This window comes from Entelurus aequoreus, linkage group LG03 (assembly GCF_033978785.1).
Source record: "Entelurus aequoreus isolate RoL-2023_Sb linkage group LG03, RoL_Eaeq_v1.1, whole genome shotgun sequence".
Lineage (NCBI taxonomy): Eukaryota > Metazoa > Chordata > Actinopteri > Syngnathiformes > Syngnathidae > Entelurus > Entelurus aequoreus.
Window position 1 is genome coordinate 62,200,149 of NC_084733.1, and position 17,057 is coordinate 62,217,205.

At 39.1% G+C, this 17,057-nt stretch overlaps 1 protein-coding gene across 8 annotated transcripts in view; it reads right to left on the reverse strand.

Moving 5' to 3' along the window:
- The window catches only part of fgfr3 (fibroblast growth factor receptor 3), a 153,872-nt gene that overhangs the window by 65,999 nt on the left and 70,816 nt on the right, over positions 1-17,057 (reverse strand). For 6 of the 8 annotated variants that reach the window (XR_009825336.1, XM_062042388.1, XM_062042387.1 and 3 more), the window contains exon 4: positions 14,318-14,383. Coding sequence is in view for 7 of the 8 variants with exons in the window: in XM_062042388.1 (XP_061898372.1) it covers positions 14,318-14,383 (66 nt within the window). In the remaining variant the exon portion in view is untranslated. The remainder of the gene's footprint in view (positions 1-14,317; positions 14,384-17,057) is intronic. The other 2 variants (XM_062042392.1, XM_062042391.1) reach the window with 1 other exon arrangement.

Sequence of the window (17,057 nt, forward strand, 5' to 3'; positions counted from 1 at the left end):
GTGGTCCTTATGGGCCGCAGCGGTACTCGGTTGTAATACACTTTTCCACCACCTGGTGCAGTAATGACAATCCTGAAGCTAAAGTCATAGAGAAGTTTCTTAAGTGCAAAAATTAGGACTAATGTGGTGAAGCTGTATTTTCATTTGCACTTGAATTATTTAAGATACATATATGTTATTATTTTAGCTCTATATACTTGTTATTTATTTTCTGTTTTAACATGTTCTATCCACACTTCTGTTAAATGTAAAAATCACTTATTCTTCTGTTTGGATACATTACATTAGTTTTGGATGATACCACAAATTTAGGTAATGACCCGATACCAAGTAGTTACATATTCAAAGTCCTCATGTGTCCAGGGATGTATTTCCTGAGTTTATAAACATAATATGACTTTTTTAAAAAGGAAAAAAGATTTTGTGATGATAAAAAATATGATGTAATCATAGTAGTATCGACTAAATACACTATTGTACTTGGTATCATTACAGTGGATGTTAGGTGTAGATCCACCCATTGCGTTTGTTTACATTAAGGCACGGCGTCATTAGCGGTGACGCCGGTGAGCTACGGTGTGTAGTGAAGCATGTTTAGCTATTCCTCGTCCTCTAGTGATAATGATACTTGTAAGAAACGTACTTTATTTGTCGCCATAGAGGCGAGGATTAGTGATATAGAAGTAGCTAAAACACGACCGACAGCAGATGGATGTTAGCTGCTAGCTAGCTAGCCATGTCTTAAAGCACCTCTTCCTGAGGGCGTTTCAGTGTTATAGCTTCACCTTTATCATTAGTTTTTAGACCAAAATGTGTCCATTATCCCTTTTCTGTCTACACACTGTGTCTGCTTGTAAGTACTCCGTTATTGTGCGCTGCCGAACATGCTCCTCTGCTCGTAAAACCAGCAATGTCATGACGTGACGACGCGCCGTCATGCCCGTCAAAAAAACCAAAACAAAACATGGGGAACCGGTACTTTTCAAACAGAGTATAGTACCGTTTTTGATTAATTAGTACCGCGACACTATACTAGTACCGGTATACCATACAACCCTATATACAAACCCTGTTTCCATATGAGTTGGGAAATTGTGTTAGATGTAAATATAAACGGAATACAATGATTTGCAAATTATTTTCAACCCATATTCAGTTGAATATGCTACAAAGACAACATATTTGATGTTCAAACTGATAAACATTTTTTTTTTTGCAAATAATCATTAACTTTACAATTTGATGCCAGCAACACGTGACAAAGAAGTTGGGAAAGGTGGCAATAAATACTGATAAAGTTGAGGAATGCTCATCAAACACTTATTTGGAACATCCCACAGGTGAACAGGCAAATTGGGAACAGATGGGTGCCATGATTGGGTACAAAAGTAGATTCCATGAAATGCTCAGTCATTCACAAACAAGGATGGGGCGAGGGTCACCACTTTGTCAACAAATGCGTGAGCAAATTGTTGAACAGTTTAAGAAAAACCTGTCTCAACCAGCTATTGCCATCCAAGCAACGTTACCGTGGTCGCCCTTGCTTATTTCAGCAAGACAATGCCAAGCTACGTGTTACTTCATAGTAAAAGAGTGCGGGTACTAGACTGGCCTGCCTGTAGTCCAGACCTGTCTCCCATTGAAAATGTGTGGCGCATTATGAAGCCTAAAATACCACAAGGGAGACCCCCGGACTGTTTAACAACTTAAGCTGTACATCAAGCAAGAATGGGAAAGAATTCCACCTGAGAAGCTTAAAAAATGTGTCTCCTCAGTTCCCAAACGTTTACTGAGTGTGTTAAAAGGAAAGGCTATGTAACACAGTGGTGAACATGCCCTTTCCCAACTACTTTGGCACATGTTGCAGCCATGAAATTCTAAGTTTATTATCATTTGCAAAAAAAAAAGTTTATGAGTTTGAACATCAAATATCTTGTCTTTGTAGTGCATTCAATTGAATATGGGTTGAAAAGGATTTGCAAATCATTTTTTTCCGTTTATATTTACATCTAACACAATTTTCCAACTCATATGGAAAGGGGGTTTGTACCTGCGATGCGTTCTCAATCAATCATCCAACCAGAACGTCATCAAAAAGCGATAAGCGTCATTATTGTTCGCCAAAATAGACAATTACAAAATACATAGTTGACAACGGAGTGGAAAACAGGTGTACAAACTCACGTAAGAGTTCCGCCACTCTCCCCACACGCTCTTCAAGCAGACATCGTAGCAAAATATCTCGTAAAACTGCTAGAGTCAAAATACGTAATATTTTACGCGCAATAACTCAATTAAGAAAATGTTGACTTTGATGGCACGTAATCCTTTAAATAGCCACAAATTCCCCAGTACTGAGACAGACTCGAGCTTAAGCCATGTTTACTTACGTAAACACTGCAGGTCACGTCCGCATGCAAGTCAGAGTGCATTCATTTAGAAATCGCTTTTTTTGGGGTAGGGGGTAACGTGGATGGCCACTAAAAACATCGGATTTGACCAAAAAAATCAGAATTGCACAAATTCCGACCATGCAGTGTGAACGCAGCCTGGGAGACCTGAAATGGAGAAAAAAGGCAAAATGTATTTGTTTTGCTTTTCATGTTCGCGTCATGGCCAATTAATGCAGATTACATGATTATATTATATTATATTACATGACTAATTTAGGTTTGAAGTGGGTGGTGCTTAAGACAGTATGTACGGTAGGCAGCCAGAGAGGTGGACAAAGGCGTGGATCTCACTGAAGGATGTAAAAAGTATGGTTGTATGTGAATAATACAAAATGAAGCACGTATTTTACGCTAAAATAGGCAGTTACTAGCTGCGGAGCAGCAGCTGATAGTCAAATATGTGTGTACACAGAAACTCCATCCCGTGTCTAATTGGTGGGATGGTATTTCCTCAGCGTGGGGGCAACATTCAGCCCTCCCCGGGGACCATGCTGATAACCCTGCAGAGCTATGCGTGGGCCCTAATGGGAACGGGCACAGCACCTCGTCCCAGCACTACCGGGTCACGTCCACCTGTCAACGAGCCCGGGGGGCGGGGGTTTACCGAGACGGCAGGCTAAAAATACTCCCGTGTGTTTTGGCGGCGCGAGATGCGTCTCATTCACACGCGTATCTGAGGCGAAAACAAGCGTGTCCTTAGGGTGTTTAGTGGGAGGAGCTCGGTTTACTTTTCCATGATGAGAGACCGTAAACGCAGGGTGCTTTCACACTTGTCACGTTTAATCCGGTTTAAAGGAATTCTACTGTGACTCCTCCAACTGTTGTGTGTGAATGCTAACAGGCTAACAAGGCAGCTCTCGGCGATTCAGATGAAATGGAAACGCCGTGGAGAGACTGGAGGAGATGCGGAGGAAGAGACTGTGCTGCCGGATGGACGGGCTTAATTAAGCCCTGGCTGAATGAGCATGTGTTGGACACTCGGATTCTCGCCCATTCTCCCTGGACATTGGTCGAGAATTAGTGGGCAGCCTACGACGCTCTCTTGGTTGCTTTGTTGGGTCTATTCCTGTCTCTGTGCGTGCGGCTCCCCAAGACCAGCAGACGATGGCATTTAGCAGTGTATGTGGGTGTTTTTAAAATGGTGTTTTTGTTTTGTTATTTGCTGCAAACGTACCGTATTTTCAGGTATATTATCCGCACCCACTAACTTTTAGAGAAAAACATATTTTTTCCATATATTAGCTGCACAGGATATACACGTTTACACATAAATATTTTTGTAAATGTTTATTAACATAACTTAATTATTTCCAAGCGGTGTCTGTAACACGGCGGTAAAACGTCAGGTCAAACAAAGGAGAAGTCATCGTCATGGACCCACGAGCTGCGGAAGCTAGCTCTCAAATCAGCTAAAGAGACTCAATAACTCCACGGTGACGTTTTGGTGAATTTACTGAGGAATTTGTGAAACTGAAACAATACAAATAGAATGCCATTGTAAGTTAATAATACTACAGACATTTGTAAATGTGTTAGCATCGTAGCTAGTAATTACATCAGGTAAGTAGAAAAGCCATGGACTGCTAGAAAACTGAACAACACTCTACTTCCGGTTGAAAGCACTAAATGGAAGGACACTGCAGTTTAAAGTGTAGGAAAAAAGTAGCAGCTTATAGTCCAGGATTTACAGTATGTGCGCAATATGTATTATTATTGCAATTTTTTTGGTTTTCACTTTTGTAGCTGTATGTAGAAATGGCACCGCTGAAGTTGCAGCTGGTTGCATCAGCTTTGTACGTCTTTTATGTCCTTTGATGTTCCCTTTTGAATTTCATGTGTTTCTAGCCTTACTTTGTGGACTACTGCATAACTTCCCAATTGTGGGATGAATAAAGTCTAATCGATCCTATCTTATCCTAATACGTCAGAAACACTATCCAATCCATCGGCTTGTGACTTAATGCATAACATGCCTTATACTGGGATACTTTTGGCCCAATGTTAAAGAAACTACGGTTAAAGTCCCACTCAGGAACTTTGCGTTTTGGTGGATTTTGGCGGCGCCAGTGGACCAAAGTGGTAGTGTTTTTCCAGAAGGAAGACCACATTTCCCATGAGGACTAGCGCATATCGTGTCGTATTGACAAGATGTCTACTGTAATATTGGCACACATATGACGTCTCTAATGGCGATGCTGATGTTTAACAGCAGACACTATCAAGAAATTATCTTGCATTGTTCTACAAACATGACGCTACTACCAAAATGTGTCCGGGCAGACGCAGGTCCGAAGCAAAGAAAGACCAGCGGGAATTTTTTTTCCAAGGATGTAGTGTGGAACTATCAAGCTGGTGGCTATGTTCTGCTACAGCACAAGTTTCCCGTAGCTAACATTAGCATTTTGATTTGAGCATGAAAAGTCACTTACTAGTTTCGCAGGAACAGTGTCAAGGCACCGTCGGTCTGAAATCTCTCATCTTTGTGCTCACGCCAGAGAGTGAAAGCCAGGGCAATGTTAATCCTTGACTGACCAAAACTTTTGGTTTCTTTGGTTGTTTTGGAGCTTCGGCCATGATAGCAGTAATTGGACGTAGGCGTCCTACTTTTTTTCACATCAACCTCCGTCTTTTTAACGAAAGGGGAAAAGGGAGAGTGACGTATGCCGTAAAGCAAGGCAACACATTTGTATTTTTTTTGTGTGGCCACCCTCCTCAAAGTCGCCAAGTGCCAGCGAGAGAGATACAGACCCCCTCAGGCCATGGCAGAGGTGTCATTCTACAAGTTGTAAGTCCATGTATCGTCCCAAGAGTTATGGAAATATTTTATGAATGTTGAAAAGTTACTTAGTGCTGCTTTAAGGACGAAATGTGCAGTTGAGAACTAACCATGTGTCATCTTGTTCCTACCAACGCCTCCATGAGCCTCTCACCCATACAGAAATATGAATTGAAACTACACATGGACAAATGATATCACAAGTCCTGCCTTTGACTGACGACCAATGTTTCCTCTAATTTTTCATGTGTGTGAACAAACGCAAAAACTCCTTGAGCATTCAGTGGAGCACACTGTGGCCACATCAGCAGCACACCCAAACTTGACTAAATAAGTTACATTTCTTATTATTATAATCAAATGACAGCAGTCACTTCCATTAGATTATTTTCTAACATAAGTGATTTGGCCCACTTACAATGGCAATAACAACAAATATTGTTTTTCATGAGCTATGTACTAGTATTGTTTGTCTGGGTGGAGGTCCTGCTTTGGAAACAATTTTTACCCCTTTCAGAGATCACATTAAGATCCCATTAAAACATTCACATGTTGCACAATGAGATGTAAGCATGGGATCATGTGTATATTTTGTTTGTAAAAAATATATTTGTATTTGTATTTATTTAATATAATAACACCATTTCATGATTAATACTCATAAATTAAGATTCTTAATAAATGACAGGAGAATAAGCACACATTTGATTGGCAAATCATAGTGGAGCATAGAGGAGAAATATAACCTCAGAGGAAAATCTAATTTAAAACATTTGTATGCTCGTACAACACTTAAAACCTTTAGCATACCCGTATGTGGAATTAAATTATGGAATGGATCAACCAAATAAATCAAACAAAGCACCAATATGATTCAGTGTTCACGAATTGCACAGAACAATAATTATGATGAATATCTTGAACCCTTTTTTTTTTTATCTTCTTTTGAGATAAAGATTATTTATGTATTTAATATTTGTTTACTTACTATGGTATATTATTTATTTATGATTTCTTTAATCACTGTTCTGTTACAGAGAACAAGGAAATGGGATAAAATTGCTATGGCATGAAAAGGGATAGGATTAAATAAGCTCAGCTTCTTCTTACTCCTTTTCAGACTTGCTGTAATGAAACAACTGGAAATATGTGATGCATTACATTGTATCGTATGTATGTTGGAAATAAACAAACTGAACTGAACTGAGCTGAATAGTGTCACAACCTGAAATTACACATTATGTGTGGTGTTGGAGTTGTCCGACTTTTTGTGTGGCTGTAAATGCATCACTGGCTAAGTGCCATATGTGCATGTGTTGGCGCAAGTAAGAGAGAGCGAGCGGCTGCTGTTGATATGACAAAGTTGGTTTTGGTCTGGTTTGTACGGCAGAAAATGAGCAGTTTTGCTACATAGAAAGTTTTTTACCAATGTTTCGGTCATGTGCCTTATGGCCGACAAAGAGTTTTGCTGAATAAAGTGATCAATGGAATTCATGTCCTCTTTAAAGCGTTTCGACAGACGTTACAATAATTGAACAGTGATGACGACAACTGTTCTCTCTGTCATGGCCGCGTGTCCTCAGTTACATTAAATATTGATATGCGCTTATTTTTTAATTTGATTTTGTGCGTGGCATAGAGTTGCCGTGCGCAGAGGACATGTGAGCAATGCGCACCTTAGAGGGAACGTTGCTGACGACGCTGCGATGTCCGAAGGGGCAACACCGAGGCCACAGCAATTAGCGGCAGCATGAGGACGTGCCGCGTGCGGGTCAACACGCCACGCAGCGGTTCATTGGACAGGCAGCCATCTGGGCAGAGGTGGATAATTGCCTAATTGCATAATTTGCTCCCTGCGACACACAACAAGGGGCAGATCCGAGAGCCGATTGCGCGAGCGCTCTTTGAAGGTGCACCGCTCCCCGAGGGCCTTGAACGGGGGGCCGGGTCAGAGGAATGGTGGCCGGCGAGCGGCGTAGCGTGGCCTGGCGACCGGCGCTCTGCTCGGCTGCCAGGGTAAACAAGGGTCCAGGAACACGACACAGATTAGGCTCTGTTCACATTCCTAAACCCCCCCTACTTTTCGCAGGCACACCACATTCCAAACTGCACAAATATCTTTATAAGAAATACCTCCTGATGGAGAATGAGGGTTTGGTCTGCACCCTCCTTGGGTTTCCCCTCATTAGGAACATCCATCTGACATGTCTGCTACTTTATCTGAGCTTGTTTACGCCAAAGTTTTGTTTTAGAAAACTTGGGAGGTGTTTCCAAACTCATTTAGTCCAGAAACACCTCCATTAAAGGCTTGGCTGTGGCGAGCAAGTCGTCAAGGCCAGCTAATGGTGCAGCTACGATGTTCCACAAAGGACCCAGTCAGCTACTTTCCAGCCCAATCTTGGCGTTCATTTGCATGCTTTGCAGCGCACAAATGTTCCGACGTTCTCGCTTTGTTGCTACCGATAAGGTATACTTGTACAAAGTGCAAGTATTGTATTATTGCCGGAATGCGCACAATCGGGAACATCGTCGGCGGATTATCCATGTATGGTATACATCTCCCCAGACTCACTTGCGCGCGTCCGCCATTTTTAGTTCATGCGCACGCATCTGTTGTTTAGACAGCAAACTTTATTTTGCCAGAAGAGTACATCAGTAGAGTAGATCTAGAAGCATTAGAAAGTTACGATTCGGTAGAAGTTTAACCTTAAAGTTCCAGACCTGTACGTCAGCCGGGTTTCCGTCAATCTCGTGTGCCTTCCTTGGTGCCGACAACAAACCCCGGTGAGCCGCTGATCTCGCTAAATGCACACTGAAGCACATACCTACTAAATTAGCTAAAAAAGCTAGCATATTAATTTTTTCATGCTAAAATGCTAACTGTAACAAGCGTCGCAAACCAAAATATATTACTCTGAGGTGTGTACCTGAAATATTATGTTTAAAATGCTGGCATGCTCACATTAAAATACATCAAGTACCAAAATATGACTGAGGTGTATACCTACAAAATTAGCTGAAAGCTATCATATTAACGTTAGCATGCTAACAGGTATCATTTGTCGAGTGACAACAGTTTTTCACGAGGCTGTGTATACCTGCAAAATTAGCTTCCAAAAGCTAGGATGCAAAAATGCTAACTATGTGTCGAAAACCAAAATACATTATTCTGAGGTGTGTACCTGCAATAAAAAAAAAAAAATTCTGGCATGCTAAAATGAACATGCACCAAGTACCAATGATTCCCGGGCGCGGCCACCGCTGCTGCTTACTGCTCCCCTCACCTCCCAGGGGGTGATCAAGGGTGATGGGTCAAATGCAGAGAATAATTTCGCCACACCTCGTGTGTGTGTGACAATCATTGGTACTTTAACTTTATGTGACTGAGGTGTATACCTACAAAATTAGTTAAAAGCTAGCATATTAACGTTAGTGTGCTAACTGGTATCATTCGTCGAGTGACAACAGTTTTTCACGAGGCTATATATACCTGCAAAATTTGCTTTAAAAAGCTGTCATGCAAAACTTAGCATGCTAAAATGCTAACTCTAACGTGTCGAAAACCAAAATATATTACTCTGAGGTGTGCACCTGAAATATTATGTTTAAAATGCTAGCATGCTCACATCAAAATGCATCAAGTACCAAAATATGACTGAGGTGTATACCTACAAAATTAACTGAAAGCTAGCATATTAACATTAGCATGCTAAAAGATATCATTCGTCGAGTGACAACAGTTTTTCACAAAGATGTGTATACCTGCAAAATTTGCTTCCAAAATGCTAACTGTAACATGTGTCGAAAACCAAAATACATAACTCTGAGGTGTGTACCTGAAAATGTGTTTAAAAAGATAGCATGCTAAAATGAACATGCACCAAGTACCAAAATATGACAGGTTAACATTTACAAAATTATCTGAAAGCTAGCATATTAAAGTTAGCCTGTTAACAGGTATCATTCGTCTAGTGACAACAGTTTTTCACGAGGATGTGCATACCTGCAAAATTAGCAAAAATAAGTCAGCACCCTAATGTTAGAACGTTACGATTGTGCCGCGGGCCATTAAAAACTTAGCTACGGTCCGCACTTTGAACACCCCTGATGTGTTTTCAATGTAGAAAAAAAACAATCATATGACCCCTTTAAAGTTAACAGAGTGTTTTGTTGCTTGTGGCTAACTTTTGTGTGACACTGAAGAGTGTTAAAAAGTGACCTAATGAAAATATTTTAAGCCTGGGAAAGATGATTTCTTTTGCGTGATACGTTTTGACCTTGAGCTTCCGCTGCAAATTATCCCCAACAACTTTTCAGGCCAAAGAAGACGAAGAGACGACGACTGACATGGCCGCCATCCTCCATCTATCAAACAAATAGCTTGATTGATTGCTTGCTGCTGGGCAATCTTTTGCGTTCTAGGCCATCTACAATGGTGTTACTTAGCCCCCCGACCCTCCTGTCTTTAGTTTGTCTATCCCGCCCTGTCGTCTCACACTGCAGCCCTCAGCGCCAGTCAGAAAATATTTTCCGAGGCCTCATCACCATCAAGCCGTCCGACTCTTTCCGCAACATTTTCTTGTGCTGGCTAATAGGGGGCGCTGTTTTGGATTAGGCCGCAGTGTCACATGGTTGTTCCCTTCCTTACTGCGGGCTAATTAGCGCTGGCTTAGCGGACATTAAGCAGCGATACGAGCTTTCTGGGCTAATCCCTCCGCTTTTGGCCAGGGCCTTGCATGTCATGAGATGGATTTACTTGGCCAGATTAAGTCTGTTTTGTCACTCTGCCGCCCCATTCAGTCTTTTGTATATAAAGACTGAAGGAGTGGCAAGCCTTCTGCAGAGTTGCTATAACAGATTGTATACTTTACCAAAGTTTACTATTAATATTATCGTGCAATAATGATGCACAAAGTTCAGGTTAAATGTGCTTATATGGTAACCTGACTCGCCAGATCCTTGTAGTTCGCTGAGCTCCACACAAGGATCTGGGATCGAGGGCAATGCAAACTCCTTCAAGATAGCAAAAAATAATGAACCAATCAGGATCGGCGGGCGGGATTTCATAGATGTGACGTAGCGCCGAACAACAATGGCGGCACGCAGCGAGGAGTGTGCTGACATTGATTTTGCTATTGCAACTGTTTTGTCGAATCTATCGAATATTAATTCTTTAAAAGATGAACAGAGAACGGTTTTGAAGGCATTTATCAGCATCACGGGTTGATTTCGATGTGACTGGTTGAAGTAGCACGTCATTCAAGATAACGGACAAATGGTTTATCCAATCACATACAATTATTTTTTTACAAGGCCCCACCTTCTGAAATACATCTCCTATTGAGAAGTCCCAGATCCTTGTGTGGAGCTCAGCGAACTGCAAGGATCTGGCGAGAGTCAGGTTACTTATATGGGGTCAAAATATGATTTTTTTTCTACACTTAAAACACTTCCTTGTGAGAAGATGAGGCTGACATCGAATGGTTGTTCTGCAAAGTTTCAAGAACTGTGGGGTGCCTTTTAGAGATAAGTAGGAGGAACTGGTCTACAAATTAACCCTGATTGAAAAACAACTGTGATATGGGTGGTTGATGAGCCTTTTGTGTGCTTGTTGGTTGTTCTCTAAGGCCATTGCCATTGCAGAAGTCTGTGGCCCATTTTTTAAAATGTATTTTGTTTATTTATTAATGATGTTATTACTTTTATTTTATCTTTTTAGTATCATTATTCTTTATTTTTATATATATATATATATATATATATATATATATATATATATATATATATATATATATATATATATATATATATATATATATATATATATATATATATATATATATATATATATATATATATATACTACCGTTCAAAAGTTTGGGGTCACATTGAAATGTCCTTATTTTTGAAGGAAAAGCACTGTACTTTTCAATGAAGATAACTTTAAATTAGTCTTAACTTTAAAGAAATACACTCTATACATTGCTAATGTGGTAAATGACTATTCTAGCTGTAAATGTCTGGTTTTTGGTGCAATATCTACATAGGTGTATAGAGGCCCATTTCCAGCAACTATCACTCCAGTGTTCTAATGGTACAATGTGTTTGCTCATTGGCTCAGAAGGCTAATTGATGATTAGAAAACCCTTGTGCAATCATGTTCACACATCTGAAAACAGTTTAGCTCATTACAGAAGCTACAAAACTGACCTTCCTTTGAGCAGAGTGAGTTTCTGGAGCATCACATTTGTGGGGTCAATTAAACGCTCAAAATGGCCAGAAAAAGAGAACTTTCATCTGAAACTCGACAGTCTATTCTTGTTCTTAGAAATGAAGGCTATTCCACAAAATTGTTTGGGTGACCCCAAACTTTTGAACGGTAGTGTATATATACATACACACACACACACACACACACACACATATATATATATATATATATATATATATATATATATATATATATATATATATATATATATATATATATATATATATATATATATATATATATATATATATATATATATATATATATATATATATATATACATACACACACACACACACATATATATACTGTATATATATATATATATATATATACTGTATATATATATATATATATATATATATACTGTATATATATATATATATATATATACATATATATATATATATATATATATATACAGTATATACACACACATACATATATACATACATGTAGTTTTTTTAATTTATTTAAAAAAAACAGCAATTCATGTATTTGTGTTTACTTTTGTCAATTGTATGTGTAAAAAATAAATAAAAATAAAAGTTCTTTAAAAAAGAACAAAACACGTCCTTGTGGTTTACATAACATTTAATGGTGGTTCTTTGGTCAAAACGTTGCATAGATGAGTTTTAAAGACCATCTTCCAGCCCGTTGTCTGGCCGTTCTTATTTACGTGCCTCCACTTTGACCGCGTCTTCTCTCCCGTCATCCTTGCTGTAGTTTTTAGCACTTCCATATGAAGTCTACCGACAGATATAAGTTCAAACTACAAGTTACTTTGTGTTAGAAATGTCAACAGCGACGGATGCATGTGCATGTACGAGCCAGTCTGCCCCCCAACAAGATGATAGAGGGAAAAAAAACAACGTATTAACTATAGTGTCGGACTACAATGGCTGACTCGCGCAGAGCTCTTCGGGTAAACTTCTACCATAAATGGAAATATAAGTCACTTGTTTACAAAACATCACAAACAACATCTTTGGCTCCCGCACACACTGGGAGACAAATATATTGTACATGCAAACATACGCACGCACACACATTCACTGTACAAACAAACATACACACATACTGTACATACACATGCACGTATGCACCCATACACTCATGCTTATAATCACCTTTCATCAAATATTTATTAACTTAGGGGTGTCCAAAAAAATTGATTTTCAGAATAATCGCACTTCTTATTTGTGACAATTGTTAATCGATTTAAAAAAATAAAAAATCGATTACATTTATTTTATTTATTTATCTTTTTATTTTCTATCTGTCCTGTCCAGCCACTCAGACAAGTCATATAGTTGAATTAGATGATCTGCTACACAGATTTACTTTAGAAAATAGAAGTGTTGGATACTTCTCTTGTTGCCTTATTTGTATTTGACTTTATTAAATGTTTGGGTAGATTTTTATTCAACAAAGCCAGTTTTCTTTTAGGTAATATAGAAATTGATCAGAGCTATTTAGCATAGAACTGGCATCCAATATTATCTAAAAAGTATAGATTTTGAATCGAGAATCGTGTTGAATTAAGAATCGATTCTGAATCGAATCATTAACCCCAAAAATCGAATGGAATCATGTGGTGCTCAAAGATTCAAAGCCCTAATATTAACATTGTCGCCCCTGGGGGGAAACTGGGTAAAACCATTTACTTATTTTTACCATAATAATCTATAAGGTTAATATAGTCTGATCCTCTGTATTCCTCCCTGTAATAATGCAAGTTATCATCACATTTATGTATTGTTGCATTGGAAACAATTGTAATGTTGATAATATAGGTCCATCCATCCATTTTCTACCGCTTGTCCCTTTCGGGGTCGCGGGGGATGCTGGAGTCTATCTCAGCTGCATTCGGGCGGAAGGCGGGGTACACCCTGGACAAGTCGCCACCTCATCACAGGGCTAACAAAGATAGACAGACAACATTCACACTCACATTCACACACTAGAGACCATTTTAGTGTTGCCTATCAACCTATCCCGAGGTGCATGTTTTTGGAGGTGGGAGGAAGCCGGAGTACCCGGAGGGAACCCACGCAGTCACGGGGAGAACATGCAAACTCCACACAGAAAGATCCTGAGCCGGATTAAACTCAGGACCTTCGTATTGTGAGGCACATGCACTAACCCCTGTTTCACCGTGTGTCTGATAATATAGGTAATTATTGTTATCATTCCTTATCAATAGTGCTATTTCTATTGGTATTTGTGCAATAATGTTTATTGTCGTTTCTGTGTTATCACTATCTACTTCATTAGTGTTTTGTTTTGCTTTTGTTCTGTTGTTTTTTAAATTTTTCTTATACCACAATCTCCCCCTCTGTCTCCTTATTTTTCTTCTTTCTATACCCTCCTGCTGCTGCGCCAAACATTAAAAAAATCAATTTAATAAAGTCAAATACAAATAAGGCAACAAGAGGCACTTTTCTTTTGTACAACAATTCTGTACAGCAGATATGGGCATCTACAGTTTGTACATCAACCATATGATTTGTGGCTGGACAGGACATGTTTAATATATATATAAATATATATACAGAATAATATCACAAGTTGTGCAAATTTCAAACGAGTATGAAGGAAGGGAATAAAATTAAAAAAAAATAAAAAAAATCTTTGCAATGCCTTGATTGTTTGATTTCAAATTTTCGGGACTTAATGCAAATTCCGAATAAGGTAAGGAAAGTTGATTTTGCATAGTAGGTCCCCTTTAGGTGTGTTAGTTGGTGTTGAAAATGCAATCAGACATTATACTGCAGTCGCAATATAGCTATTTTGAAAAGAAAAATAAGAATTCACCATTGTCATTACCTGCATCTTCTGGATCTTCGTCATAATCTTCATCATCACCGGAGGACAGGGAATCTAAAACAAAAACAGAGAGGGGAGTTATTCATGTTTGCATTACTGAAAGTTGACTAAATCTAATCTAACTATTCTTTTAAAAGCAGTGTGAGCTTTATTCAGCTTGTCTATGTTGACAAAGGTCAAATAAAGAGACGGAACAAAGAGAGTTGCGCAGGAATGTAGAACATGGAGATTTATAGCATGTGTGACACAAACATTAGCTTCAAGATAGTTTAGTTGTTAAAGCGCCTCTGTTATATTATTAATATTCATTTAGTAATGTTTGACAACAATAGTCACTGCTGTGTGGGAATGTTGCTAATGCTAACATGCTAGTTATGGTCGGTCCACAAAGTTAGCACACATTTTGACAGGTTAAAAGAGGGAAGTTGGCACAAATCATGCCTATTTTTCAAATGAAGGAAATATTAATTATGCTAAGGACAGTGCGGCGTGTGAACAAAAGCCAACAATAACATGCTAACATGATGATTTGAAGATATAGTTACCACGGCAGCCATCTTTGTTTAGCATGAATGGTAATATGCTAACAAATATAAAGTTATTGTTTTCATTGCCAAACATATGGGGTTATATAACGTGTTCAGTATCGATTGAGGCAGCGGTTATGTATTGATATTTCTTTACACCATTTATTTCATGATGTTTTTAAAAGCAAGCAGGCTGACATCCTGGAACTTTGCAGATTGATGACATTAAAAGTCCATTTTGTTTTAATATTGGTTCACCTCCACAAGTCACTCAATTCAACACTTTAAGTGTTTAATGTCTCCATTTCCCAGCGTGTGTGTACAGTGGGACTCGCCCACTTAGCGCTGTCTGGGCGCCATGCAGGTGCTAAAGCTGATACGCACGCTACATATCTGACTCCTTGCTCAAACATTGGAGCAGAAAACACAAACGGTGCGTGTGTGTGTGTTTGGAGTGGAGTGTGGACACGGGGCGGGACAGGAAGCGGTGTGCACACACCGTACAAAGTCTCACTTGACTTTACATTTAAACACGCCGTCGCCGCGCTGAAACGACACCAAGAGATGAAAACAGGAAGTCAGGACCTTGTTTCCTGTGCGGTTTGGACTCCTGGAAGACAGACAGTGAGCTGGATGCTCTGAGTACTTTAACCTCCTAAGACCCAGAAAATATAAAAGCTGGCCATTCTGGTCAATATTGCAACCGTTTTAGGAACTCAGATCTTCCATTTCAAACTGTTTTCCCCAAGTACCATCTCAGAAAACACTCGGCTCTCCAAGTACCACCACAATGACCCTACAGTAGCTTAATAGGCCTAAATATTCATTAAAAACAAAGCAGATGTTTTATTCAACACGCACTGTATTTTCCGGACTATAGAGCCGCTCCCGCTAAATTTTAGGGAACACTTTCCCATATATTAGCCGCACCGGACTATAAGTCGCAGATATATTAGATTTAGAATCAGAATAGTTTTTATTGCCATTGTTTGAGAACGGATTCACAAACTAGGAATTTTACTTGGCGCAATCGTGCAACATAAAACACATAACAGAATAGAATAACATGAGCTGTAACTGAGCTATCAGATCTTGTTATTGTTATTGCAATATACGTTATGAAATGAGTTATTTACACAGAAAGATTCCGTAAATGTTTATTTACATACCTTAATTGTTTCCAAACGGTGTCTGTAACACGGCAGTAAAACGGCTGAACAAACAAAACAGAAGTTGTCGTCATGGACCCATTAGCTGTGCAAGGGAGCTCTTTAATCAGCTTAAGACTCAATGAGACTCAATAACTCCACAGTGACGTTTTGGTGAATTTACTGAGGAATTTGTGAAACTGAAACAATACAAAAAGAATGCCGTTGTAAATGAATAATACTAACACCGACACTTGTAGACGTGTTAGCATATTAGCTAATGCTAACGATGCTAGCTTCATTACATTACGATAGCACGTACAATTATGCATGAAAACACTCCTACAGACATCACACATGGGACGGTTAAGTACGTATAAATTGTTTCAGTTATATTTTAAACTTAAAAAAGTTGCTTGGAGTGATGAATGACGAATCCACACGTGAAACAAAAAAAGAAAAAGTGAGCGAACTCGTTCTTAGCACAAAGGACGATTTTTCTTTTGGCCGTCGGCAAACAAAAATCCATAAATTAGCTGCACTGTCTTATAAGCCGCAGGGTTCCAAGTGTAGGAAAAAAGTTGCGGCTTATACAAATTATATTTTTGGCCACTTTAACAGTACACACAGTTTGAACAGTAACACTGTGTTTAAATATTTAATGAAGTGATTATTTGGCGTACCACTAGATGAGAATACCTGTTCTATTTTGAAATAAGGCTAGGAAGTTTTGTGTTCATACCAAACTCGACGGTGGTTTGGCTCGCCGCGCTAAATAAAGTTCCAGAAATGTCAAATAATTTCCTCTAGGGGAGTTTAATTATAGCGCCACCATGTGCTGATGTTGTCTAAGAAGTAGTAGCACAGGCAACACAGTGGGCATGCAGGTTATGACAATATTCATTTTCAGGGGTATTTAGCAACAGGTGGCGGTGTAAGCCTAACCATGATGGCGTGCAGTAAACAGGAAGTTAAACATACTTGTTTAGCAGCATCATTATTAAAACTAGAAAATTCCCATGCAAATTTAGATGGGCCTGCTATCCGTGCCAT